This window comes from Triturus cristatus, chromosome 11 (assembly GCF_964204655.1).
Source record: "Triturus cristatus chromosome 11, aTriCri1.1, whole genome shotgun sequence".
In the NCBI taxonomy this organism is placed as follows: domain Eukaryota; kingdom Metazoa; phylum Chordata; class Amphibia; order Caudata; family Salamandridae; genus Triturus; species Triturus cristatus.
Window position 1 is genome coordinate 926,965,962 of NC_140594.1, and position 22,116 is coordinate 926,988,077.

At 43.7% G+C, this 22,116-nt stretch overlaps 1 protein-coding gene across 2 annotated transcripts in view; it reads left to right on the forward strand.

The window, feature by feature from the left end:
* The window catches only part of MINDY4B (MINDY family member 4B), a 312,806-nt gene that overhangs the window by 272,605 nt on the left and 18,085 nt on the right, over positions 1-22,116 (forward strand). For both annotated transcript variants that reach the window (XM_085633533.1, XM_085633534.1), the window contains exon 11: positions 3,139-3,312. In XM_085633533.1, the coding sequence (XP_085489659.1) occupies positions 3,139-3,312 (174 nt within the window). The remainder of the gene's footprint in view (positions 1-3,138; positions 3,313-22,116) is intronic.

Below are 22,116 nucleotides of genomic sequence, written 5' to 3' on the forward strand. Positions count from 1 at the left end.
TTTGGGAGGTTTAGTCTGTTTAGGCACTCGGTACACCCATTTTCGTCCAGCGTTTGGTCTTTTTTATAGAGGTCTTGATAGAATTTGCTAAATGTCCATAGTATTTCTTTATGTCTTGTGTGTGTGATTGATGAGATGGTATGCTGTCTTTGTTTATGTTTTAGGTAAGAGGCCAGGAGCTTCCCCGCTTTGTTAGCCTCGCATAGGTTTATTGCTCTAAATTTGTTTATCCACATACCAGCTGTTTCGCTCAAAATTCTGTTGAATTCATATTTCTTTTTTGTGAGTTCTGTAAGTGCATCTACGTACTTTGAGTCTGAGATTTGAGTTGCCTCTAATCTTTGGATATCCTTCTCCAGTTGTCCCAACTGTGCCTTCGCATTTGTCCATAATTGTCCCTCTAACTGTGGCTTTTAATGCGTCCCACATGGTTTTAAGATCGGTGCTTGCCGTGTCATTAAAGCTAACATACTCCTCACTGGCCTCCTCTATTTTGATTCTGTTGGTTTGATCTGACAAGACATCACTGTTGAATCTCCACCTTCCTGGGTGATTCTCATTGTGCCGCCCGCACAGGAGTAGGCTAATGCAGGAATGGTCTGAGACAGTTCTTGTGGCTATGTCTGTGTGTTCTATTAAGTGGGTGTGTGTTCCTGTGATCAGTATGCAATCTATTCTGCTGTATGAATTGTGTGGATTGAAATTAAAAGTGTAATCTCTTGTGTCCGGGTGTTGTAGCCGCCATGTGTCTATAAGATTAAACCTGGTACATAACTTTTTTAGTATGTTGTGTGCGCCTGGAGGCAATGAGTGGCACTGTGACTATATGTGTCTGCAGTGTAGTCTAATGCCATATTGAAGTCCCCTGCCATCACCATTAGGTCATTTTGTGGGAGTGCCTCCAACCTTTTAGAGATGCCCGCCCAGAAATCGGAGTCATCAGTGTTTGGCCCGTATATGTTGAATACATGGATATTTTCTTCCCCCCTTTTCAAATGCGTCAGCTGTATTCTCCTTTCATCATCGCTATGTTGGTCTTCTATATTAATTTTGGAGTTCTTATTTATCAGAGTGATCACACCCCGTTTCTTTCCTATGGCTGGAGAGCAGGCCATCTGTCCAACCCAACTCGCCCTAATCCGTTCTGCATCGTCAATGGATAATCTGGTCTCCTGTAGAAGGAAGATAACTGCTTTAGTTTTAGCTAGGTAGTCTAGTATTGTTTTTCTTTTAACTGGGTGGTTGAGACCTTTAACATTTAGGGAGACTATCTTTAAGTTGGACGTTAGTGTTTTCGTATTGTCTATTGCCATTTTGTTATGCTAGGTTTTGGTTGTTTAGCCAAAATCATTTTTCCCTTACTGTATGTTATTGTCTGTGGCGCTGGAAGTGCTTTTCTTATGCTTAAATTGCAGGTTTACAGGTTTGAAATACCGCTGTGCTTCTTCCCTGGCTGTAATGGCGGCTCGCACTGTTCGTTTACTTTCGTTTTGTGCTTACGGCAATTTTCAGGGCTTGCATTGTCAGTAGCTACCGTAGGTCTTCCCCACTCTTGTGGAAGAGCTAGTTTTTACAAAGCTGATCAAGCGCGCCCTCTCATCTGCAGCCTTCCAAGAGAATTCTCTTTCCACCTTCAGCTGGCTCTTTTCACACCGAGTTGTTTACCCGATAGTCATACCTAAGATGGCGGCCCCCTTTGGTTGTTTCAGTTTCGTTATAACAATGAGCGAGTATCTTCACCCACTAGAGTCTCCTGCTATTGTTATTGATGCTGCGGTGATCTCCACGGGAGGTCTCCAGCACTAACCTTTCGAAAGTTTGCTGCTGGTCCTCCGGTGTTCATTTTTTTTGGGCACAATCAGCAGCAGGTCTGGTAGCGGTGGAGGGTCTCACTCGCGGGCACCATCTTGGTTTCTATCGCTTGCTCCGGGAGATCCTCTTTTCCGAACTTTTTCTCCCTTTCGCTGTTGGGGCTGGGATCGCTAGACCGGGTCACTTTCTTCCTTGGTATCTCCGCTGTCTTTCGGTGTGCTCTTTTCCTTAAACTGAACTGCTTTCGCGTGTCTTTTTGTTGCTCACTTCCAGGGTTGGCGGAGCACTGGATTCAGGCGTCTAATGCCATTGCCCTCCAAGCCAAGCACCACTAAGAAGATCTTCTCAACATAATTTATTTGAAAGTCATGGTGATTCTGTGCTGTCCCTAGAGTGATCACCTCACCCAGGTCATTATGGACACTGTCTCCAGTCTTGAACTTTTTACCTACAAATCATTGTTTTCAGGTGTGTTTGTATAATTAATGGAGCAAAACAATGCTACAATATCCAGACTGCATTAGGCTATCATACAAAACTTACAGGGCTAGAAACTGTGTCCTCAATTACTTAGAAAGCGCCTGTCACCCTAGCTGCCTCTGTAAGTCAGGCACATCATATTCAGCAAATTACGAATCTGACTATTTTAGGAGGCCAAAGCCAATGTAAAGGTCTTCTACCTGCTTGGTAACTTAATTCAGTCTTCCTGTTTCCTCTCTTGTGAAGAAATGTGAAGTTTTCGAATGTTTTATCACAACTTTTTCAGACTACAGTACTAGTTGAGCTGGTTTATTCCAAACAATGTGTATCTGTTAGACAAGAATATCCAGAATTCCAATGGTGGTATATTTTTATAGTCCTAGCAGAAGAATTACATACATCAATCATTTGTGTTGGAAGTAGTAAGGAGGCAAAATTAACTATGGTACCTTTGTTCAATGTGGACCAGAAAGCTATTGCTAATCAAATGCTATCTATTGCTGAAACTAGACCTCAAAGTTGTTTATTCACAAAGAGCAGGGAAGTAATCATTGGACCAGTACAAACTCAATGGATATCGGCTATATCAATTCTTTCAGAGATGATGGTTATCAAGGTCAAGATGTGGTATGGAAAATTGAGGGCCTTTGTATTGATGTGCTTCTGCACTGTACCACCACTGGTTTAATTGGGGACTTGATTTTAACTCTGCTGTAATACCAGAATGGTATACACATTTCATACTGAATGCCTATTTTTCCAACTCACTTTCCCCAGCAAGGGTAATGTGTTCTATGTATTACAAATATACTGCTTTAAATTGAACACTCATTATCTTCCTTTCAGGCTTTATTAAATCTCATTCTAACAGGACGAGCAAGTCCAAATGTTTTCAATGGCGATCAGGATTTTGACAATGAAGGTGTGGAACAAACACCTCTCCATGGAGTGCTTGTTCGAAGTGACGTTGGGTATTTGCAGTGGAGCAGAGAGGAAGTGGAGCAAGACAGACCTCCACAGGTGAGAGATGGATGCCCTGTGTTGCAGTATTTCTGACTAGATATGTCTGTATTGCACTTTTTAAAAGAATATAGGGTAGCACAGAGAGCTTGGTCACTTAATCATCAGGACAAGGTTCAAACACAGGCACAGTCAACTAAACTGTCTATTCCTTTAACGTTTAGAAAATAGCCCAAACTAAGGAATGATAGCATGCACTGTGTAGACCAGCAGTGTCCATTGAAGGCCAAGGGTGGGCTAATTCAATGGCAGATGTTCAGGATATCCACTTGTGATAAATGTATGTGTGATGGGTCCTTTTTTGAAAACAGATTGTGCTAGTTTTATCAGTATACAGTACAGAAAGCATTACTCAGCAAATTCATCACAGAAGTTTAATAAATATATATATATATATATATTTAAATTTGAAGAGAGAAACAAAATGCCAGAATAGTTGAATTTTACTGTACTGCACAATAAGAGAATTTGTGAATGTAGCAGTGGTAATAAAACGAGAAGTCGTTCTACCCTACCACAGCTCTCCACCAGAACAACAAAGAAATGTCTATTCTTCAATTGATAGCGACTGATCTTCATATATGCAATTCAAATTTGTTCCATGTAGTTTTAAATGAATTGATTGACCCATTGCGTTGGCATGACTATATTCAAGCCTTCTAGTTTGAACAGCCTTTTGTAAATAACGGGAAAACTAGAAGCTTAGCCTCTTTCCTTGTATGTGTTTTAGGGATCAGGCAATTAGCGTTGCAATGACTATTAATCCACACTTATCCTTACCCAGCCCAACCCTCAGTAGTGAGCATGCCAAGAAGCAGATCACACAATAATATGAGAATTATAATTATAGATGTCTTCCTTAGATTTCTCTTGGTGTGGACATACCCAGATCATACAGAACCAACTTCCTACATTGTCATTACAATATCTGGGTTATTTATCTAAAATCATGTTTTGAAATGTATGTGAATTCTCAGGAGTGTATTACTACATCCGATTTGACAAAGCTGCATACACCTAAAATTAGCACTTTGCAGACATGAAACAGCAAAACTCTGAGATTTCAAACCACATTGAAAGAACAAGCCCTTTCACCATACTAGTTGACCAGTCCGTCCATTACCCTGTGAGGTTTTGGTGAACATATGGGACAAAATACTCCCTTGGAGTACATTACACCTGCAAGTCACCAAGGAGTTTTGTGATCGTATAGAGGAGCAAGTCTGAAGGCTGAGGGGCATATTCTCAAGGAGCTATTGCCGAGTTATTGGCACCTTATCACAGCCAAAGTTGCAAAAAATGTATCGCCCCATTCACAAGCAGGTGCTAACCGCCGATATCACCACTTTTCCGGCAATAGCACCCTCAAAAAACATCGCCACGGATGACCCCGGCAACTAACGCTAATGAGATGCAGAGTTGGCGTTCCCGAGCAAAAAGCCGCAACAACACCACTCCACAACATTCTCAATGACCAGCCACATCGGCGATAAGATCACAAAACAGGCGATAAGGTGCGTTAGCAGCAGGAAACTATCACCTGCTCTGACCTGGTGTAAAGTCGGACGACAACCGGCAGCAGACAAGGGAGCACAGCCCATAGCCAAACATGAAGAACCACAGATGCCCCTGAGCAACTGAACATGCAGCCCTGAGCCCCAATAGGGCAACAACACACACCGCCACCCCCCCCCCCGACCTCACCCCCACCTTCGGACAAAGAGAATGCACATCAACCCCACAAAATCATGAACCAAACAAATCGCCAGAAGACGCACAATCACAACACCTAACATACAGGTGTGGCCAGAAAAATGGAGATCATTCATTCATATCACATAATCCAAATAAAACCTTTATTACTGATTTAAGAAAAACAACAATCTTGAAGAGGCACGGCGGGTCTTCTCTGGGCATTCTGTAAGTCACAGCCTGCAAGACAGAAATACAGATAAGAAGGTGTGTCATTCGCCCATCAAAGTACAGAGAGAGAGAGCGAAAGAGAGAGAGAGAGGGGGAGAGAGAGAAAGAGAAGGAGAGAGAAAGTGAGAGAGAGAGAGGGAGAGAGAGAGAGGGAGAGAGAGAGAAAGAGAGGGAGAGAGAAAGAGAGGGAGAGAGAAAGAGAGAGATTGAGAGGGAGAGAGAGAGAAAGAGAGGGAGAGAGAAAGAGAGGGAGAGAGAAAGAGAGAGAGAGGGAGAGAGAGAAAGAGAGGGAGAGAGAAAGAGAGAGAGAGAGGAAGAGAGAGACAAAGAGAGGGAGAGACAAATAGAGGGAGAGAGAAAGAGAAAGAGAGGGAGAGAGGGAGAGAAAGAGAGGGAGTGCCGACAATGCAGACCCAGGCCTCACTGCTCACTTGCAGCCACCGGTGAGTCTCCAACTATGTGCCGGTACACACTGTAGTCCCCCAGGTCCCTCATCTGAAACAGTTGCCAGAGACATGAATGGAAGAGTCAAAACAGTAGCACACGCCAACATCGCTTGCCCGCCCCTGCGCACACAGGCTGCTGCACCCCAGCCCCTCCCACCGCCCAGCGGAGATTGCCCGCCCCTGCGCAACCAGGCCTCACTGCTCACCTTCCGCCACTGGCGTGTCTCCAAGAGGGCCCACCACGTGCCGGTGGGAGCTCCAAGCCTGGGGCCCATGACCATGGCACCCTCCACATCATGCAGCCCCACACCGGGGGCCACCAGGTCACACACTTGATTCTGGGTCTTGATTTCACTATGGCAGAGAACATATCAGTACACCTGGCCTCATCGCAGGCTGCACTCCCGCTCAGCCCTAGAGATGCCACTAACTCTGTGAACCACGAGGCAATGCCACATGTCGGTAGGCCCGCATTGCCCGCTGGCTCAGGCCTACACTGCGGTCCAGCAGGGCTCACACTAATGCCACCATTACGGACCGCCTGAACAGCGCATCATCGCAGGCTGCACACCCGCTCAGTACTTAAGGTGCCCCTACCTCAGTGCACCAAAAGACACTGTCCCGTGGCGGTGTGCCTGTGCCTGCCGCAGTGTATCCGGTGCCACCAAGTCTGTGCACTGCAAGCCATGGACCCTTTATGATTGAGTTCCGTGGTGCGGATGCCATCATGTCACCCCCGGCACTGGGCAATGTGAGGTGGCAGGGCCCCAGGCCCTCATGCATAAATGAGGCCCACACGGAGACACCCAGTGAGAGAGTGGGAATGGTGTCCATCACATGCGCCAGGCCCTTTTTATTGACAGGGTCACATGTCCTGTGATGACGGTGCTGAATGGATGTGGTGTGGGTGTGAACCAGCCGTGAGGGAGTGGCTGTGGCATGCTGACAACTAGTGTGAGCAGCAGATCCCTACAGGGAAGCGCTGGGACATGTAGCATTGTCGTCCCCCCCTGTGAGCGTACCCCGAGTGGGCTGGCTTGGCGTATGCCAGTCCAGCGTAAGGGTGTGAACAATAACCCCGGTCTGTGGGCGTGCTTCCGTTCTGGGCTGGACAAGGAAGTAACTAATGTGTGTGTCTCCGTTCTAGTGTCGGCGCCACCTGAAACGCAATTGACAATGTGTCACCCTGTGACCCAAGTCCCACAACATGAGCAACATGGATGTAAGGGGGTATCATTGACCCTACATTCATCCATACCTCCACACTTGCAAGATCATAGACATGACACATCGGTGTGACAATGAATATTTAATGCACATTCAATGGAGTGTTGTAGCTGGAGCAGTACAGGGCCATGCAAACGCCACCTTGCAGCGTTGGCCCGTGGAGGGCCAGCCAGAGTCTTTCAGGGAATGACAGGTACATCAGAGGAGGAGGAGTTCAGTCCGCAGTCAGGTAGCTGTGTCATTGGTGACCAAACAGAATATGGCAGTCCATGTCGAGGTCCAAGGTGAGTGTCGCAGAGTGCATCATGAGACAGTGGAGGTGATGATGTACAGGGCAGAACCAAGCAGAAACAGGCCATATGGTGGAGATGCATGCTACTGCGTCCTTCTGACCACGGAGGCAGAATCCTCCACATCTTTGTCCTCTGCTGTTGCATGTGCCTCACATGTGGGTGGTGGTTTTCTGTCTCCAGCACTGTGTGGCAGTGACACCTCAGGGGCCAGAGGTGGAATGTCCGCCACACTGTGTGGCACTGACACATCAGGGGGCGGAGATGTGGATGGAGTGGAAGCAGCAGCATGCATCAGCGCCAGGCCTTGTGGCAGCAATGCCATGAGGATGGTCTTTAGGGTGTTGAGGGACCCAGCTACCTCTCGCTGGTGTGCAGCCGTGGCAGCTGCTGTTTCTGCACACTTACGCTCCCTGTCCTCCATGAGCCTCCGCATGAGTCCCAACTACTGTGCGAGCTCGCTGGAGCCACTCTGACTGGGCAGTCATTCTTGTCTCTGAGTCAGGACTCTGGCGATGTCAGCCATGGCTTGTTGGAGGGCATGGAGTGGACTGTGGGTGTCCAATAGGGACTGTGAGTGGTCCCTGATAGGACTCAGACACCCACGTATGGCGTCTTTTGTCTGCCATGCGGTCGAACCCCACCTGCACCTGTTCAGCCAGCTTCTCATGTCACCCCAACACACGGAGTTGGAAGGCCACGTGGTGGTCCTGGGAGGCAGCCATGGTGGTGGGTGCTGCCTGCTGTGTGTACTGTGCAGGGGGTGGGTTCTCCATGTAGCAGCTGGGCTGCCCTGCTCCTGGAGGTGGGGTGTGGAGGCTCTCCATGAGCTGTTGGAGGGCATCGGAGTCGAAGGTGTGGTGGTCATCTTCGTCATCAGAAAAGAGAGGTTGGGACTGCTCTGCAGGAGGTGTTTAATTTCTCTCTGCAATGTGGAGGGAAGATGCAGTTTAACATTGTGTGCACATGTATGTTTACGCATTGTACATGTTTACATTCAGACTTCATGACAGTGTACATTGTGACTGTTTGTGGAGAGCTGCCTAAATGATGTGGGACAGTGGACATTTTGAAAACTTCACGAATGTGTGTTTGTACTTGTACATTGTCAACTCACATTTTCCTGTGATGCCATATGTGATTGGCCAGTTATTGCACACAAGCGTCACCAGTTGTGTCCCCTCTTCTGTTGTGAATGTGTTGCGGATTGTAAAGTTTGAAAAACAACGGGGCCCCTGGACACAGGATGAAACCTACCAAGGAAAAAACTGTTTTGGAAAAAAGGGGGGGAGGGAGGGGGAGACGGGAGGGGAATGTATAAGCTGTATGGTTGTATCTGTTGCAGAAAGGAGCAAGGAGGGTTTTTTAATTACCCAAACCATAAAAACTAAATTGTTCCACAATGAAAAAAATATAACAGAATTATGAATTTTTCAATTTTATTTCTTTTTGTTGGTTATTTTTGATTTCTAAATTGATTTCCGAATTTTTTTCTTATATCAAAAAATATACAAAGACATATAATTGTGCCTATTTACAAAATTAGTGAGAAAAGAACAGACATTTTATACTTCTATCATTATTCTAAAAGACTCACATGTACACAATTTCTCAATATGACAAGAATACAAGGATGGGAGAATACAGTATACTCGATTCAGTTACCAGCGTGGTGATGCTGTGCTTGAATTATTCTCTTGTACTTTGAAAAGCAGACATGATATACACATGAGATTCACAGAGAAATAAACTATCAATGACGTGTGATGGGAAAACACATGGTGGAAAATCCTTGTATTCTTGTCATATTGAGAAATTGTGTACATGTGAGTCTTTTAGAATAATGATAGAAGTATAAAATGTCTGTTCTTTTCTCACTAATTTTGTAAATAGGCACAATTATATGTCTTTGTATATTTTTTGATATAAGAAAAAAATTCGGAAATCAATTTAGAAATCAAAAATAACCAACAAAAAGAAATAAAATTTAAAAATTCGTAATTCTGTTATATTTTTTTCATTGTGGAACAATTTAGTTTTTATGGTTTGGGTAATTAAAAAACCCTCCTTGCTCCTTTCTGCAACAGATACAACCATACAGCTTATACATTCCCCTCCCGTCTCCCCCTCCCTCCCCCCCCTTTTTTCCAAAACTGTGTTGCGGATTGTGCCACATCGTTGTCAATGCTGATGTGCTCTGCATGTGATGTGTGTGCCACATTTTGGGGGAGTCACCCCTGCAGCTCTGATTTGGCTGCCCCTGTTCCCTTCCATGCGGTGTGCCTCTGACGTCTGTGCTTATACAGTGCTGTGATATTGCATTCTTGGGTGCATTGGTATCTTGGTGGGAGGTGGGGGTCTGGGGCATGGTTTGTCTGCAGATGTGCTATACTTACTTGTGCATGTGTGCCGTTGTGCCCATCTTCCCCCGTCCCCCCAGTCCCTGGTTGTTAATCACCCTGTTGCTGTTGTGTTTGGTCCTGTTGAGCAGTGTCCGGTCCCCCAACTCCTGCCACCATCTCCCCACTGATGACTGTGGACACCATTTCCTCCATCTCATCCAGTTCCTCCTGTGGCGCTGGTCTCTGATCCAGCGGGTTACCAACATCAGGTACTCAACTACCATATACTCACCTGGGCCCATAAACACACTCGTTCACATAGGCTAGTACATACCGCTGGGGTCAATTTATTGTGTTAATACCTCTAAGATTAATTTATCTAGTCATTTCTTACCAAACCTCTTGATCCAATATATTTTCCTCTGGTCAATGGACGTTTTAGTTAACTAAATAGATGAAAAATTACATAGAATAAACTTTCTTTAAATAACCACAGACTCAGGAGAGTTTTAAATGTTTATCTAGTAAATTCATGTGAGCCAAGTACCAAAATACAGTTAAAACACCGTTTTCTCCAACGAGAGGAAGGGAATAAAATTTGATTAGATTAATCGTTAGATAACATTATTACAATGGCAGAACCTGAATAGGGAGGAAACCGAGAGAGTAGTACAATGACATACTACACAGAATTATAGTTACCTAGAATTGTGTGGAAACCAACCCCTTAGCCAATGAATTGGAAAGGGCCCCCTGGTACAGATCAGGCGAAAAAAGGCTCAGGACAGGATTCAGGACAGGATAAATGACCTCTTCTAGATACAATGCCTGCGTCGCACCCCTCTCTGACACTATCTTCGTCCTTGATTCTTCCGTGATCTTCTTCTATTATGTGCTTACTCAATTCTTCCGCGATGTTCTTCTAATTAAGTGGCTCAAAAGTCCTAAGTCTGGAAATGGATCTTCTTCAGTATTCTCTTAATTCTCAGACAGCATCTCGGTCTCTCAGCATTCTCCGTCTCGCTGTGTGAGTCTGACTAACTAAACAACCTCAATTATACCTTTCTAATGTTTAATATTTTTGTTTAAGCTCATTGTGCTATGTTCCCACCCCTTAATTTACTTTCTCATGCTTTATTTCCCACCCATATTCACAAGTTAATCAATACAATGTATGCAATTTTGTGTAAAGTCCTTTCCGTTTACAGGACATCATGCTGGTTCCCAGGGTATGTTGCTGTTTTCTTTTGGATGACATTCAAGGCTTTGCATCGCGGCTCTTGGGTTGTTATAACTGCGCATGTGAAATAGTCACATGGTGCACAAGCTTCGGTCCCACTCGGAGGCCCAAATACGAACTAATAGAGAGGTCAAAGAAAAAGAATATTAAAATTAAAAATAAATGATTTTGCTGTATACCACCTATCTCTACTCTACTCACATTTACTTGTATAAATCTTTCGCAGTAGCATTTTATTAAATTTGCAGGGTTTAGTTTCAGCATAAGCATGCACATTAACATGTGAGTTCCAAGCGGCCATTTTGGAAGCGATTGCGCAGCTGCAAAGATTTCCCTCCAAAGCATAGGTACGTCATTACTATGTAGATGTAGTTGACGCATGCGCAGTGAAAATTCCTGCGTTAGCAGCCATTTTAATCACACTCGGGTTACTTGTTAGTACAACATATAGGCAAGCTTCCCTTATGCTTTAAGTGTACGAATTTTATGATGCATTGTTAGTATTTACGAACATAATAATCACAGTATTACAAGTTATTTGAGAAGATTGCTGCCGAGCAAGTCCCCACTCTGATGGCATTTTATGCCATCACTAAATTCCCATCACCAAATCAGATGCTAACTTTAGCACATCTCAATTACCTCTTCAACCTTTTCATTTCCTTCCTTTTCATTTCTGTACTGTAAACCCTTCATTATTTTACATAGATTCCATTTCATTTCTTCAAGTTGTATTTCCTCATACTTTAATTTCTTAACCTGTTCATTTACTTCATACCTTTTTCTTTTCTTGCAACATTTAAACTTTGTCATTACTGCTAAGACTAATAATGTTATTCCTAAGATTGGCAGTAGTATTTGACCTATTATGCTCTTACCTATGTTAGAAAACCAGCTCCCTATTGTAGAAATACTATTTGTTACTATTTTCCATACACTGTCAACTTCCAGTGGTTTCAAATCTTCTTCCAATTTCGTAATGTTTTTAATATATATTCCAATTTCAACGCTTTTGTCAGGAATATAGGTGCAACAATGTTGCACCTTCAGCATTTTACAGACTCCGCCCTCTTTTGCCAATAATATATCAAGAGCAAGTCGATTTTGCAAAACCATAGATCTGATCGCAACCATTTCTGTATTGATCATCAAAAATCCTCCAGCAGTGTCAGTAGATAACCGATCTACTACTGTACATAGCTGACATTTTTTTTGTGAATTCAGAATTACTCCCACTGAAGGTATCAATGCACTAAAAATGTCACCTATTATTTCAGAAAAACTAGCTCTTTTTATACGTGTTAGTTCCTTTGCGTCTTCATTGCTTCCAGTGATTCTTTTCACAGGGTACACTTTTGGGAATACTATTCCAAAATAGCAGCTCCCATACCAAAGATCAGGGTTTCCTAAAATAGGCTTTATTCCCACACACTTAATGAACTCCAGGAAAAACTGGATCTGTTCCACTTTTTAATCCCCATCACCCAATAACTAAGAAATTATTTTCGCACTCACTGGAACCAATAAATACATTGTTATTCGGTATTTAATCTATGAAGGCAGATCTTCCCTTTCGTTTCAAAGTCCAAGGACATAGCAGTATGAGTCTTGCCAGTTTTATAAATTTCATCTTTCTCAGCCCATTGAGGTATCTGTGGTTTTGGTTCAGAAGCCCTTCTTTGGAAGTCCTGCCTCCTCTACTCAACTACATTCAAAAATATCTTTTCTTCTTCGTGTAATTTACATGTTAAATTTTGCTTGTGTGCTTCAGCTATATCTATTGTTTTCATAGTTGGAAAATATTCTCCCATGAACTGTGCGTCTTTAGTACTAAGAAAAGGGTTCATGCTCTTTCGCATAGGAACCTCAGAAAAAATCACATCTACATTAGAATAATAATATTGCAATCTCCCTGTTCTATAAAACAAACTTGCTAAAATACTACAAGATATTCCATAGGTTAATGGAATAAGGTGATATGTTGCACCTTCTGCTACTGATGCAAGTAATTTCATACACACGTAACAATCACTAACTTCCATAGTGTCCACGTATTGCACTAATAACTTTGTAAATACATTTAAAGCAGTGTCATTATTTGTCACAGTGTAGTGCACATCTAACTCATCTGGTGCTTCTAAATCCACTTTGTCTCTTTTTGTCTTATTCTCATCTGGTGCTTCTAATGCTACCCTATTTCTTTTAATGTTAGCTACTCTCTCATGCGTTTCTGTGTTATTTCTTTCCTTTGTAACCATCAAATAAGGGATGGCTACTGATAGCACTAACCAAATTATGAGTACTAAAAATATACCACATATGCATATTTTACAACATCTTTGTACACAATTTCATTTTTGTTTTCCAGCAGTTCTATCATCAGCCATTTTGGGCTAAGACAATTTCTCTTCTTTACTTCGAATTATTTGTGAAAATTTAAATTCTTGGGAAAAATTTCAAGTTGGTCTCACTTCTTCGACAATCTGTTCTGCATCTATTTCTTCATCACTTTCTTCGTTTAAATCTAGATTCTCCAATTCTTCAAGAATTGCATAGGTCTATTCAGGACCCTTGAACTTATTGTTCAGTAATTTTAATCTTTGACTTCTCCGTCTGGGCTTATCAGTAGATGTCCCAGACTGACTAGAAATTTTGTTTACCTGGTCAGGTTCTTCATTAATTGTCTTGAAATGATACTTTAACCTTTTCACACCACCTGGCCAGTTATCACCTCTTCTGACCCTTTTTGCTTGCACTGCACTGTCACTGTCTTCGAGAGCTCTTTTATTTTCATTAAGTTGTGGCACAATTTGGTTATCTTCATTTTCAGAATCCTTCTCTGTCTGACCCTGTCCAGGGCTTACTTCTGTAACGTCCTTTTCTGCCTGAACGTGTTCGTCTTCCCTAGTCTGGCCCTGTTCAGGTTTTATCTGGATTTTCTCTTCTTCTACCTGAACTTCTTCTTCTTTTCCTAACTGGTCCTGCTCGTGACTTACTGCACTTTGGTTTTCTGCAGCCTGAACGTGTTCTTCTAGACCAGGGGTACTCACAAACTTTCTCTTGGGGGCCAAATTTACAGTGTGGTTTGTGGCCGAGGGCTGCACCTTGGGGGCGGGGTCATTGGGGAGGGGGCGGGGCTAGAGCAACAAAAACAAACTGTGACCATGAGGTGGAACACAGGTCCCTTCAGCGGACGCCTTCGTCCACTGAGCCACCGGACCCGGCATACACATATCTCTCTCTCTCCCTCTCTCTATCTCCCTCCCTCCTCCGTCTCCCTCCCTCCTCCATCCCCCTCCATCCTCCATCTCCCTCCCTCCTCCGTCTCCCTCCGTCCTCCGTCTCCCTCCCTCCTCCGTCTCCCTCACTCTCTCCCTCCATCTCCCTCCCTCCTCCGTCTCCCTCCCTCCTCCGTCTCCCTCCCTCCGTCTCCCTCCCTCCTCCATCTTCCTCCCTCCTCCATCTCCCTCCCTCCTCCGTCTCCCTCCCTCTCTCCTTCTATCCATCTCTCTCCCTCTCTGTCTCTCTCCCTCCCTCTCTGTCTCTCTCCCTCCCTCCCCGTCTCCCTCCCTCTCCCCGTCTCCCTCTCCCTCCTCCGTCTTCCTCCGTCCTCCGTCTCCCTCCCTCCTCCGTCTCCCTCCCTCTCCCTCCGTCTCCCTTCCTCCTCCGTCTCCCTCCCTCCTCCGTCTCCCTCCCTCCGTCTCCCTCCCTCCTCTATCTCCCTCCCTCCTCCATCTCCCTCCCTCCTCCGTCTCCCTCCCTCTCTCCTTCTATCCGTCTCTCTGTCTCTCTCCCTCCCTCTCTGTCTCTCTCCCTCCCTGTCCGTCTCCCTCCCTCTCCCCGTCTCCCTCCCTCTCCCTCCGTCTCCCTCCATCCTCCAGCTCCCTCCGTCTCCCTCCCTCCGTCTCCCTCCCTCCTCCATCTCCCTCCCTCCTCCATCTCCCTCCCTCCTCTGTCTCCCTCCCTCTCTCCTTCTATCCGTCTCCCTCCCTCTCTGTCTCTCTCCCTCCCTCTCTCCCTCCCTCCCCGTCTCCCTCCCTCTCCCCGTCTCCCTCTTCCTCCTCCGTCTCCCTCTGTCCTCCTTCTCCCTCCCTCTCCATCTCCCTCTCTGGCTCCCTCTCCATCTGTCTCTTTGCCTCTTTGTCTGTCTCTGCCTCTATCTGTCTGTCCCTGTCTCTGCCTATCTGTCTGTGTCTGTCCCTGTCTCTGTTAGTCTCTATCTCTATCTGTCTCTGTCTGTTTCTGTCTCTCCCTACTGCCCTCTGTCACCCTCTGTCCCCTTACCCGACTCTCACACCCTGCTGTTCTCTTCTCATTCTTTGTCACCTCTCCCCCCCCACTCCCCCCTCCGCTTGTGTGGCAGCTGAGGCAGCTTCCCTTTCAGAGCACACAGACAGCCCCACCCGAGTACTTCACAGGTCTTTAAGAGACCATTTGCATGATAATGAGGCTTTGTTGTATTTCACCTCTTAGCGCCCCAGCAGCTCCACTCGGACTATCGCTTGAATCCCTGGGCCCCCACAGAGCAGAGTCTGTGTTTGCTGACACTGTTAAAAAAAATAAAAAACACCGGTACGATGTCTGAAAGGTCCGCGGGCCGCCAAGAAAGGCTTGCCGGGCTGCTGGCGGCCCGCGGGCCTTACTATGAGTACCCCTGTTCTACACCTATCTGTCCCTCCTCAGACCCATGAATGGCTGCATCCACTTCTGTCTGAGTAGATTGTTCTCTCCTTGTCTGTTCCTGCTCAGGTTCTCCAACAGCTGTATTTTCACTTTCCTGAGCTTGTTCTTCTATACCTGACTGGTCCTCAATACTCTCCTGTCTCTCTAAATGGATTTGGCTTCTCGTTCTCACATTTACTTCAGGTATATCAACCACTGATATCCAGTCATCCTGACTTATGCTCGGTTGTTCTTGATCAGCTACTTCAGGATCTTTTATTCTATGTCCTTCAGCTGTACAACCTTCTGCAGCCTCAACTGCTTGAGTCAGTTGGGGTCCTTCCTCGTCAGGTGCTGGTACTCTCTAAGTGTGGCTTGCATGAATCCAATTAGGCAAGCATGCACACTTCACTGGTGTTGTTGTAACCAATATAACCTGATGTGGTTTTTCCCAACTGGGTGCAAGGCACGACTCTCGAGTGTGATTCTTCACTTGCACCTAGTCACCGGGATTTAAATCATGTGCTTGATCCGGCTGCCTGGCAACTACGTCCTCTCCAAACTGGTGAGAGATGGAACTCACTAAATCAGCCAGTTCTTTGCAATATTCCAATACCAAATCATCAGTTATATTCAACAGTTTGTGTCCTGGTATACATGCCTGATTCATTGCTCTTCCCATGAGTATTTCATGGGGACTCAAGCCTCTATTCTTGTCAGGAATGCTTCTGAGTCCCATCAGAACAAGAGGTAAAGCATCAGGCCACTCCACATACCTTTGCCAGTCTCGTTTTTATAGTGCCATTTATTTTGTTCTACCACTCTAGAAACCTCTGGGCGATATGCACAGTGCAGTTTTTGTTCAATTTTAAATGCTTCACAGATTAGTCGAATTATTTCATTATTAAAATGAGACCCTCTATCTGATTCCAAAGTTACTGGAAAACCGAACCACGGAATCAGTTCTCTCAACAAAAGTTTGGCATCTGTTATACTGTCATTTATTCTAGTGGGGTATGCCTCCACCCACCATGAAAACAAAGAAACTATAATGAGTATGTACTTCAATCCTCTGCAAGGTGGCAATTGAATAAAGTCAATTTGTAGCCCTATAAATGGGCCTTCTGCTTTTCTAATTTTTCCCATACAGACCACTGTTTTTCTTCCTGGATTCAACTGCTGTCAAGTTAAGCATCTCTGGAATAGACTCTCTGCTACACTCCTGAACTTCAGATTAAACCAATCCTTTCTAAAGAGTCTGATTATGGCATCCCTGCCTATGTGGGTGTCTCCGTGATACATCCTAGCCATTTATAAAAGCATACAGTCTGGCATTACTGGCCTGCCATCTAGGTAAATCCATACAGGATCTTCTGACCTCTTTTTGCACCGTACTTTCACCCATTCTTCCTTTTCTTTCATCTCTGCCTCATCTTGTAGTTGTCGTATTTCTTTCCATGTTTCTAATCCTGAGAGTAACATAAATTGGCAGCTAATTCCACATGTTTCAATTTTCCTATTTATCGCCAATTTATTTCTGGCACACTAGTGGGCAACCTGGTCCGCATACCTATTACCAGCTAACACATAGTCAACTCCTGACTGATGTGCGGCACACTTGATAACTGCGACTTCTTTTGGCAATTGTATTGCTTCAAGAAGTTCTTTTACGAAATTTCCATTATTAATTGGGGATCCTGAAGACTTCAAGAAATTCCTCTGCATCCAGAGTTGGTCAAAATCATGCACAACCCAGTAACCATACTGGCGATCAGTAAAAATGGTTACTTTCCAATTTTTCCCCATTTTGCAAGCTTAAATTAAAGCTATCAATTTAGCTACTTGTGCAGATTTGTCTCCTGGCAAATAGGATGCTTCCACTATTCCAGCCAATGTCCATACAGCGTAAGCAGCACTTAGCCCTCCCTCCTCATGGCGCATACACGAGCCATCTACAAACAGCTCATGTTTGGCATTCTTCAAAGGTTCTCCCTAAATGTCTGAACGGGGCTTAGTGCAAAGTTCAGTCACATCCAAACAATCATGCTCGACTTCATCCTTCACCTCTTCTCCATGGACATCTGGTAACAAGGTGGCAGGGTACAGCACGGTACACCTGACTATTGTCACGTTTTCAGCACCTAAGATGATTCTTTCATATTTAGTCATCCGACTAGGAGTGAGATATTGAGTTTGAATTCTTGTTAAAAGAATCTCAACTGAATGTGGAACATGCACCTTTACCGGATGCCCCATTACAATTGATTCGCTTTGCTCCAGACTCATGCAGGTTGCAGCTAATGCTGTAAACAACCAGGTAAAACTGAGGCTACAGGGTCCAAAGTGGCAGAGAAGTACACCACTAGTCTTCGCATCAAACCATGTCTTTGGGTTAAAACTGAAAGTGCACAACAATTTCTTTGTCAACAGAACAGTGCGAATTATTTTGAGTATTCTGGCATACCTAGAGCTGGGGCTTCACACAAGCATTTCTGTAAATTCACAAAGGCTCCCATGCTTTCGTCATCCCACTCTATAGGATCTTTTTCTCGCTTCCTTGTCATTTGTATTAGGGGTTTGGCCAGCATTGAAAACCCTACAATCCACTGCCTACAGTATTCTACCACTCCAAGGAACATTCTTATTTCTCTCTGAGTTTGTGGCAATTTCATTTGTCTTATTATTTCTATTCTTTCTGGGATCACTTTCCTTACTCCGCGTTCTATTTGGTGTTCTTGGTATTTGCCTCCGGTTCTGCAAAACTGTAATTTTTCTGGAGACACTTTATGTCCACCATCAGCCAAATGATTCAACAAGGCAATTGAATCAGTAACACAGTCATCTCTTGTCTTAGACGTGACTAGTAAGTCGTCATTATACTGCACCAATACCGACTCTCTGGGCAATACTAATGTTTCTAGGCACTTTTTCAGTATCTGATTGAAAATTGAAGGACTTTCAGAGTACCCTTGAGGAACGCGATTCCAAACTAAAATACGGTCCTCAATTTTAAATGAGAAAAGATATTGGCTGTCTGGGTGTAATGGAATGGAGAAAAAGGCATGGCATAGATCGATTACAGTGAAACCATCCTGCCTTCCATGGTATCTCGTACAATATCACGGCCCGGTTGGGTACAACAGGGCAACAAGGTACATCAATTTTGTTAATCTTTCTTAGGTCTTGAACTATCCTATATTTTCCGCTAGGTTTCTTTATGCCAATTATAGGTGAATTACAGGGACTACTCATTATTTCTTTCAGAATGCCTTGTTCAATCATTCGATCGATTTAAGCTGCAACACCAGCTTTAACTTCTGGACTAATTTCGTATTGTCGAGTATTTGGGTACACTGCACCTTCCTTCACAGTTACTTTTACTAGGTCTACATTTGCCATTAACCCTACATCTTTTCCTGTAAAATCCCACACATCTGGATTTACTGTCGTTTTGACCTCGTCAGGTAAATCGTCTTTTGTCATCATGGAATACATCTCATCTACCTCTGTGCCTTGTTTAGCTAACATGGTTTTCTAGACTCCGTCTTCATCTGGCGTTTGAATTGCAACACCGTCCAGTGTGCAAAATATTGTGATTTTTTTTGGCATAGTAGATCTCTTCCTAATAAATTTACAGGACTGGAGTCACCCACTACGAATTTGTGCATTTCCCTGAAATTACCAATGCGTACCTCCATGGGTTCTGTAATAGGGGTTCTAATCTGTTTATTGGAAATGCCCACTACTTGGATCGCTTCTCCCGAGAGGGGTATGTTTGGAATGTCTGCTGTTCTCACTGTAGAACGGATAGCACCAGTGTCCAATAAGAAGGTAATATCTTCTCCTTCTACTTTACCATCAACATATGGACCTGACTGATCCACCGGTAAGGATGTGCCAAGTACGCACTCCTTTTCCTCCCCCCTCAGGCACCTTCATTGGTCGCTGTCATTGAAATAAGGGTCCTGTAAAAGAAATTGCGAGGTTACAGAATTTTTCTTACCACTTCCTCCTTGAAATCCGGTGTCCGCACTGTACTTGTCCTGGTTCACAAAATTTGGCATAGGGGCAGGTGGCAACTGACTCTGTAGATTTACAACCTGCTGCGGTTAACTCATTATCACCTCATTCTGCTTCTGTGGATTTAAATTTTGATTTGGGCCATTATTGTTCTGTATATTTTTAAACACTCGTTTTTCCAATGCCCCAATTTTCCGCACCCATGACAAGGAAACTTTTTCTTTGCATCTTCTCTACTCATTCCTCACTTTTGTTTCACCCCATTGTTTTCATTTTGGCCTTGCCCCTTTCCTTGATTTCCTATTTGGCTGTTTAGTTGGAGTTCCTGCTGTGTTCTGCTAATTTTACTTGGGCCCACATCACCTTTTCTTCTACTTTCTTTAATTTATTGTCAATCTCATATCCCCAATACTTTTTGTATTTGAGAATATCATCTATGGGTCTCGCTTGCCAACACAACATGTTTTGCCGAATCATGTCTCCAATTTCTGGTTTTAATCCTGTCACAAATCGATTAACAAAATTTCCCATATCTTTATCTCCAATGTTCTCAAAACCACTATACTGCTTAAATACCTGCAGTAAGCGTTCATAATAGGTATGTACGCACTCATTTCTGTCCTGGGTCGTTCTATCTATCTTTACCCAATCTGTTTCTTTTGGAGGAATTTTCCCTTTCAAGAAAGGGATCACTTGGTGATGTTTCTTCATTACCTCTTCTGAAGGGGCTCCTGTTTTCTCATCTCTCGGGTACTCATCACTAGGCCAATCCACAGTCATTTTACATTCTGTCCATAAATTAGCAGGTACCACTATGTCAAAAAAAACATCCAAATCTTTTAACAACATTTTAGAAACCTTCATAAATCTTTCAACTTGCCGATACCACTCAACTGGCTTTTCTCTAAACTTCGGGAATCATTTCTAAATGATAAAGTATCCTGTCTGGTCCATGGAACATGTTTATATCCTCCTCCAGGCACCTCTCTCATTGGACATAATCTTTCTACCTTTCCTTTCTCTTTCATCAAAAATTCAGAAGTTGTTTGATTGGCGTGTGCTTCCTCCCTTTTTCGCATCCATCTAGCTTTCCTTTTTAGCCATGTTGCCCCATTTCTGTAAAATGGTCATTAATTCTTTAACCTGTAATTTTCTCCCAGACATATTCAGATTTTCCAGGTCCTTGTCATTGAATTCTGCTCTGTATGGTTTCTGTAATACCTTAGATTTCCCTATTTCAACTCCCATTTCAGAAGCTAGGTTTGTCAATTTCTCGTGGAATATTTCTATATTTCTAGTAATACTTCTGCAAATGAACAGTAACTCTTCTACACTGTAAGTATTTAACCTGTCTAATCCCACGTTCCCAGCTATCATTTCTTCTAATTCCACTTTCCATTTGTAAATGTCTAGAATTTTCAGTGGCTGTTTTGGCTTGTCTATTCCCTGTGCCCATCTTTCTATTTCTTCTGGGGATACTATTGTGGCACTCTTGACTCCTGTAGATGTTTCTATGTGTACTTCTTTTGAACAACTAGGTGTAACTCTTCTCGGGGTTTCGTTTATCTGTCCTCTTATGGGTAAATCCATTAATGATATTACCGAATCACATTCGCTGCCTTGATCATCAATTATTATATTCTCTTTTCTGCGTTCAATTGTAGGTGTGGACATGACAGGTGGTTTGTGAATGATTGTCTTATCTCCATATAATGGAACCACCAGACCTATAGTCACTGGTAGAGTTAGGGCTTCAGGTTGGGTACTCAATTGGGGTATTTTCTGTATCAATTCCTCTCTATTCTTGTTTATTGCCTCTCTTTCTTTGTCCTGAAGTACCCTTTTGTTGGGTCATGTATAACTTGGGGAACTAATGGTGTTCCCAAAACTGGAGCACTAGGAGTAGTTCTACTCAGTCCCTCTTGGTAAGGTGGAGGGTTTTTCATTAAGATGTCCTCCAAAAAATCATCCTCCGATTCTCCACTACCTGTCATCATTAAATGTTTGGTCTTCTCTGTGCAATTGCCTCCTGACTGTTCCTCAGCCATTAATACAGGATATAATCCCTCAGCCACCATTGCTTGTCTCCATTGTTTCATCTGAGTATCTTGTGATTCAAGTGGTAGCCTAGGATAAAACTCTCTAAAGCTTCTGCTACTTCTGTATCTATCACGCTCAAATGCCTCAGTCTCCCATTCCTCTAAAGCTTCATATTGGGTTAATCTTGGTTGGGGCTCTAATTCCTTCATTCTTAATCTCAGGTTATGCAGAATTCTCCCATTAAATGTACCATGTTCTGGAAAAGCTAGTATTCCATCACTTTTTGTATATTCTATCCAATTCTCCAACCACACACAAGTATGATAGCATCTTTCCATCATCATGTATGATGCGGGCGTTTTCGGGGGAGGGATAAGAATACCCCCTCTAGTCTTAACAGGTTCATCCTTCTTAAAATAATTTTTTATTTTCTGCATAAATTGCATCTTTCTTTTTCCTCCATACATTTTAGATGCTGATCCTTTTATATATTGTTCTCTGGCAAACCCTAAATACCTTCTGTCTGGGTGATTCCCTATTAATGTTGGATCGTGTTTCCACATACAAAACCCACTGTCGATTATTATTGTAACTTCTATGTTTCTAGCCAATCA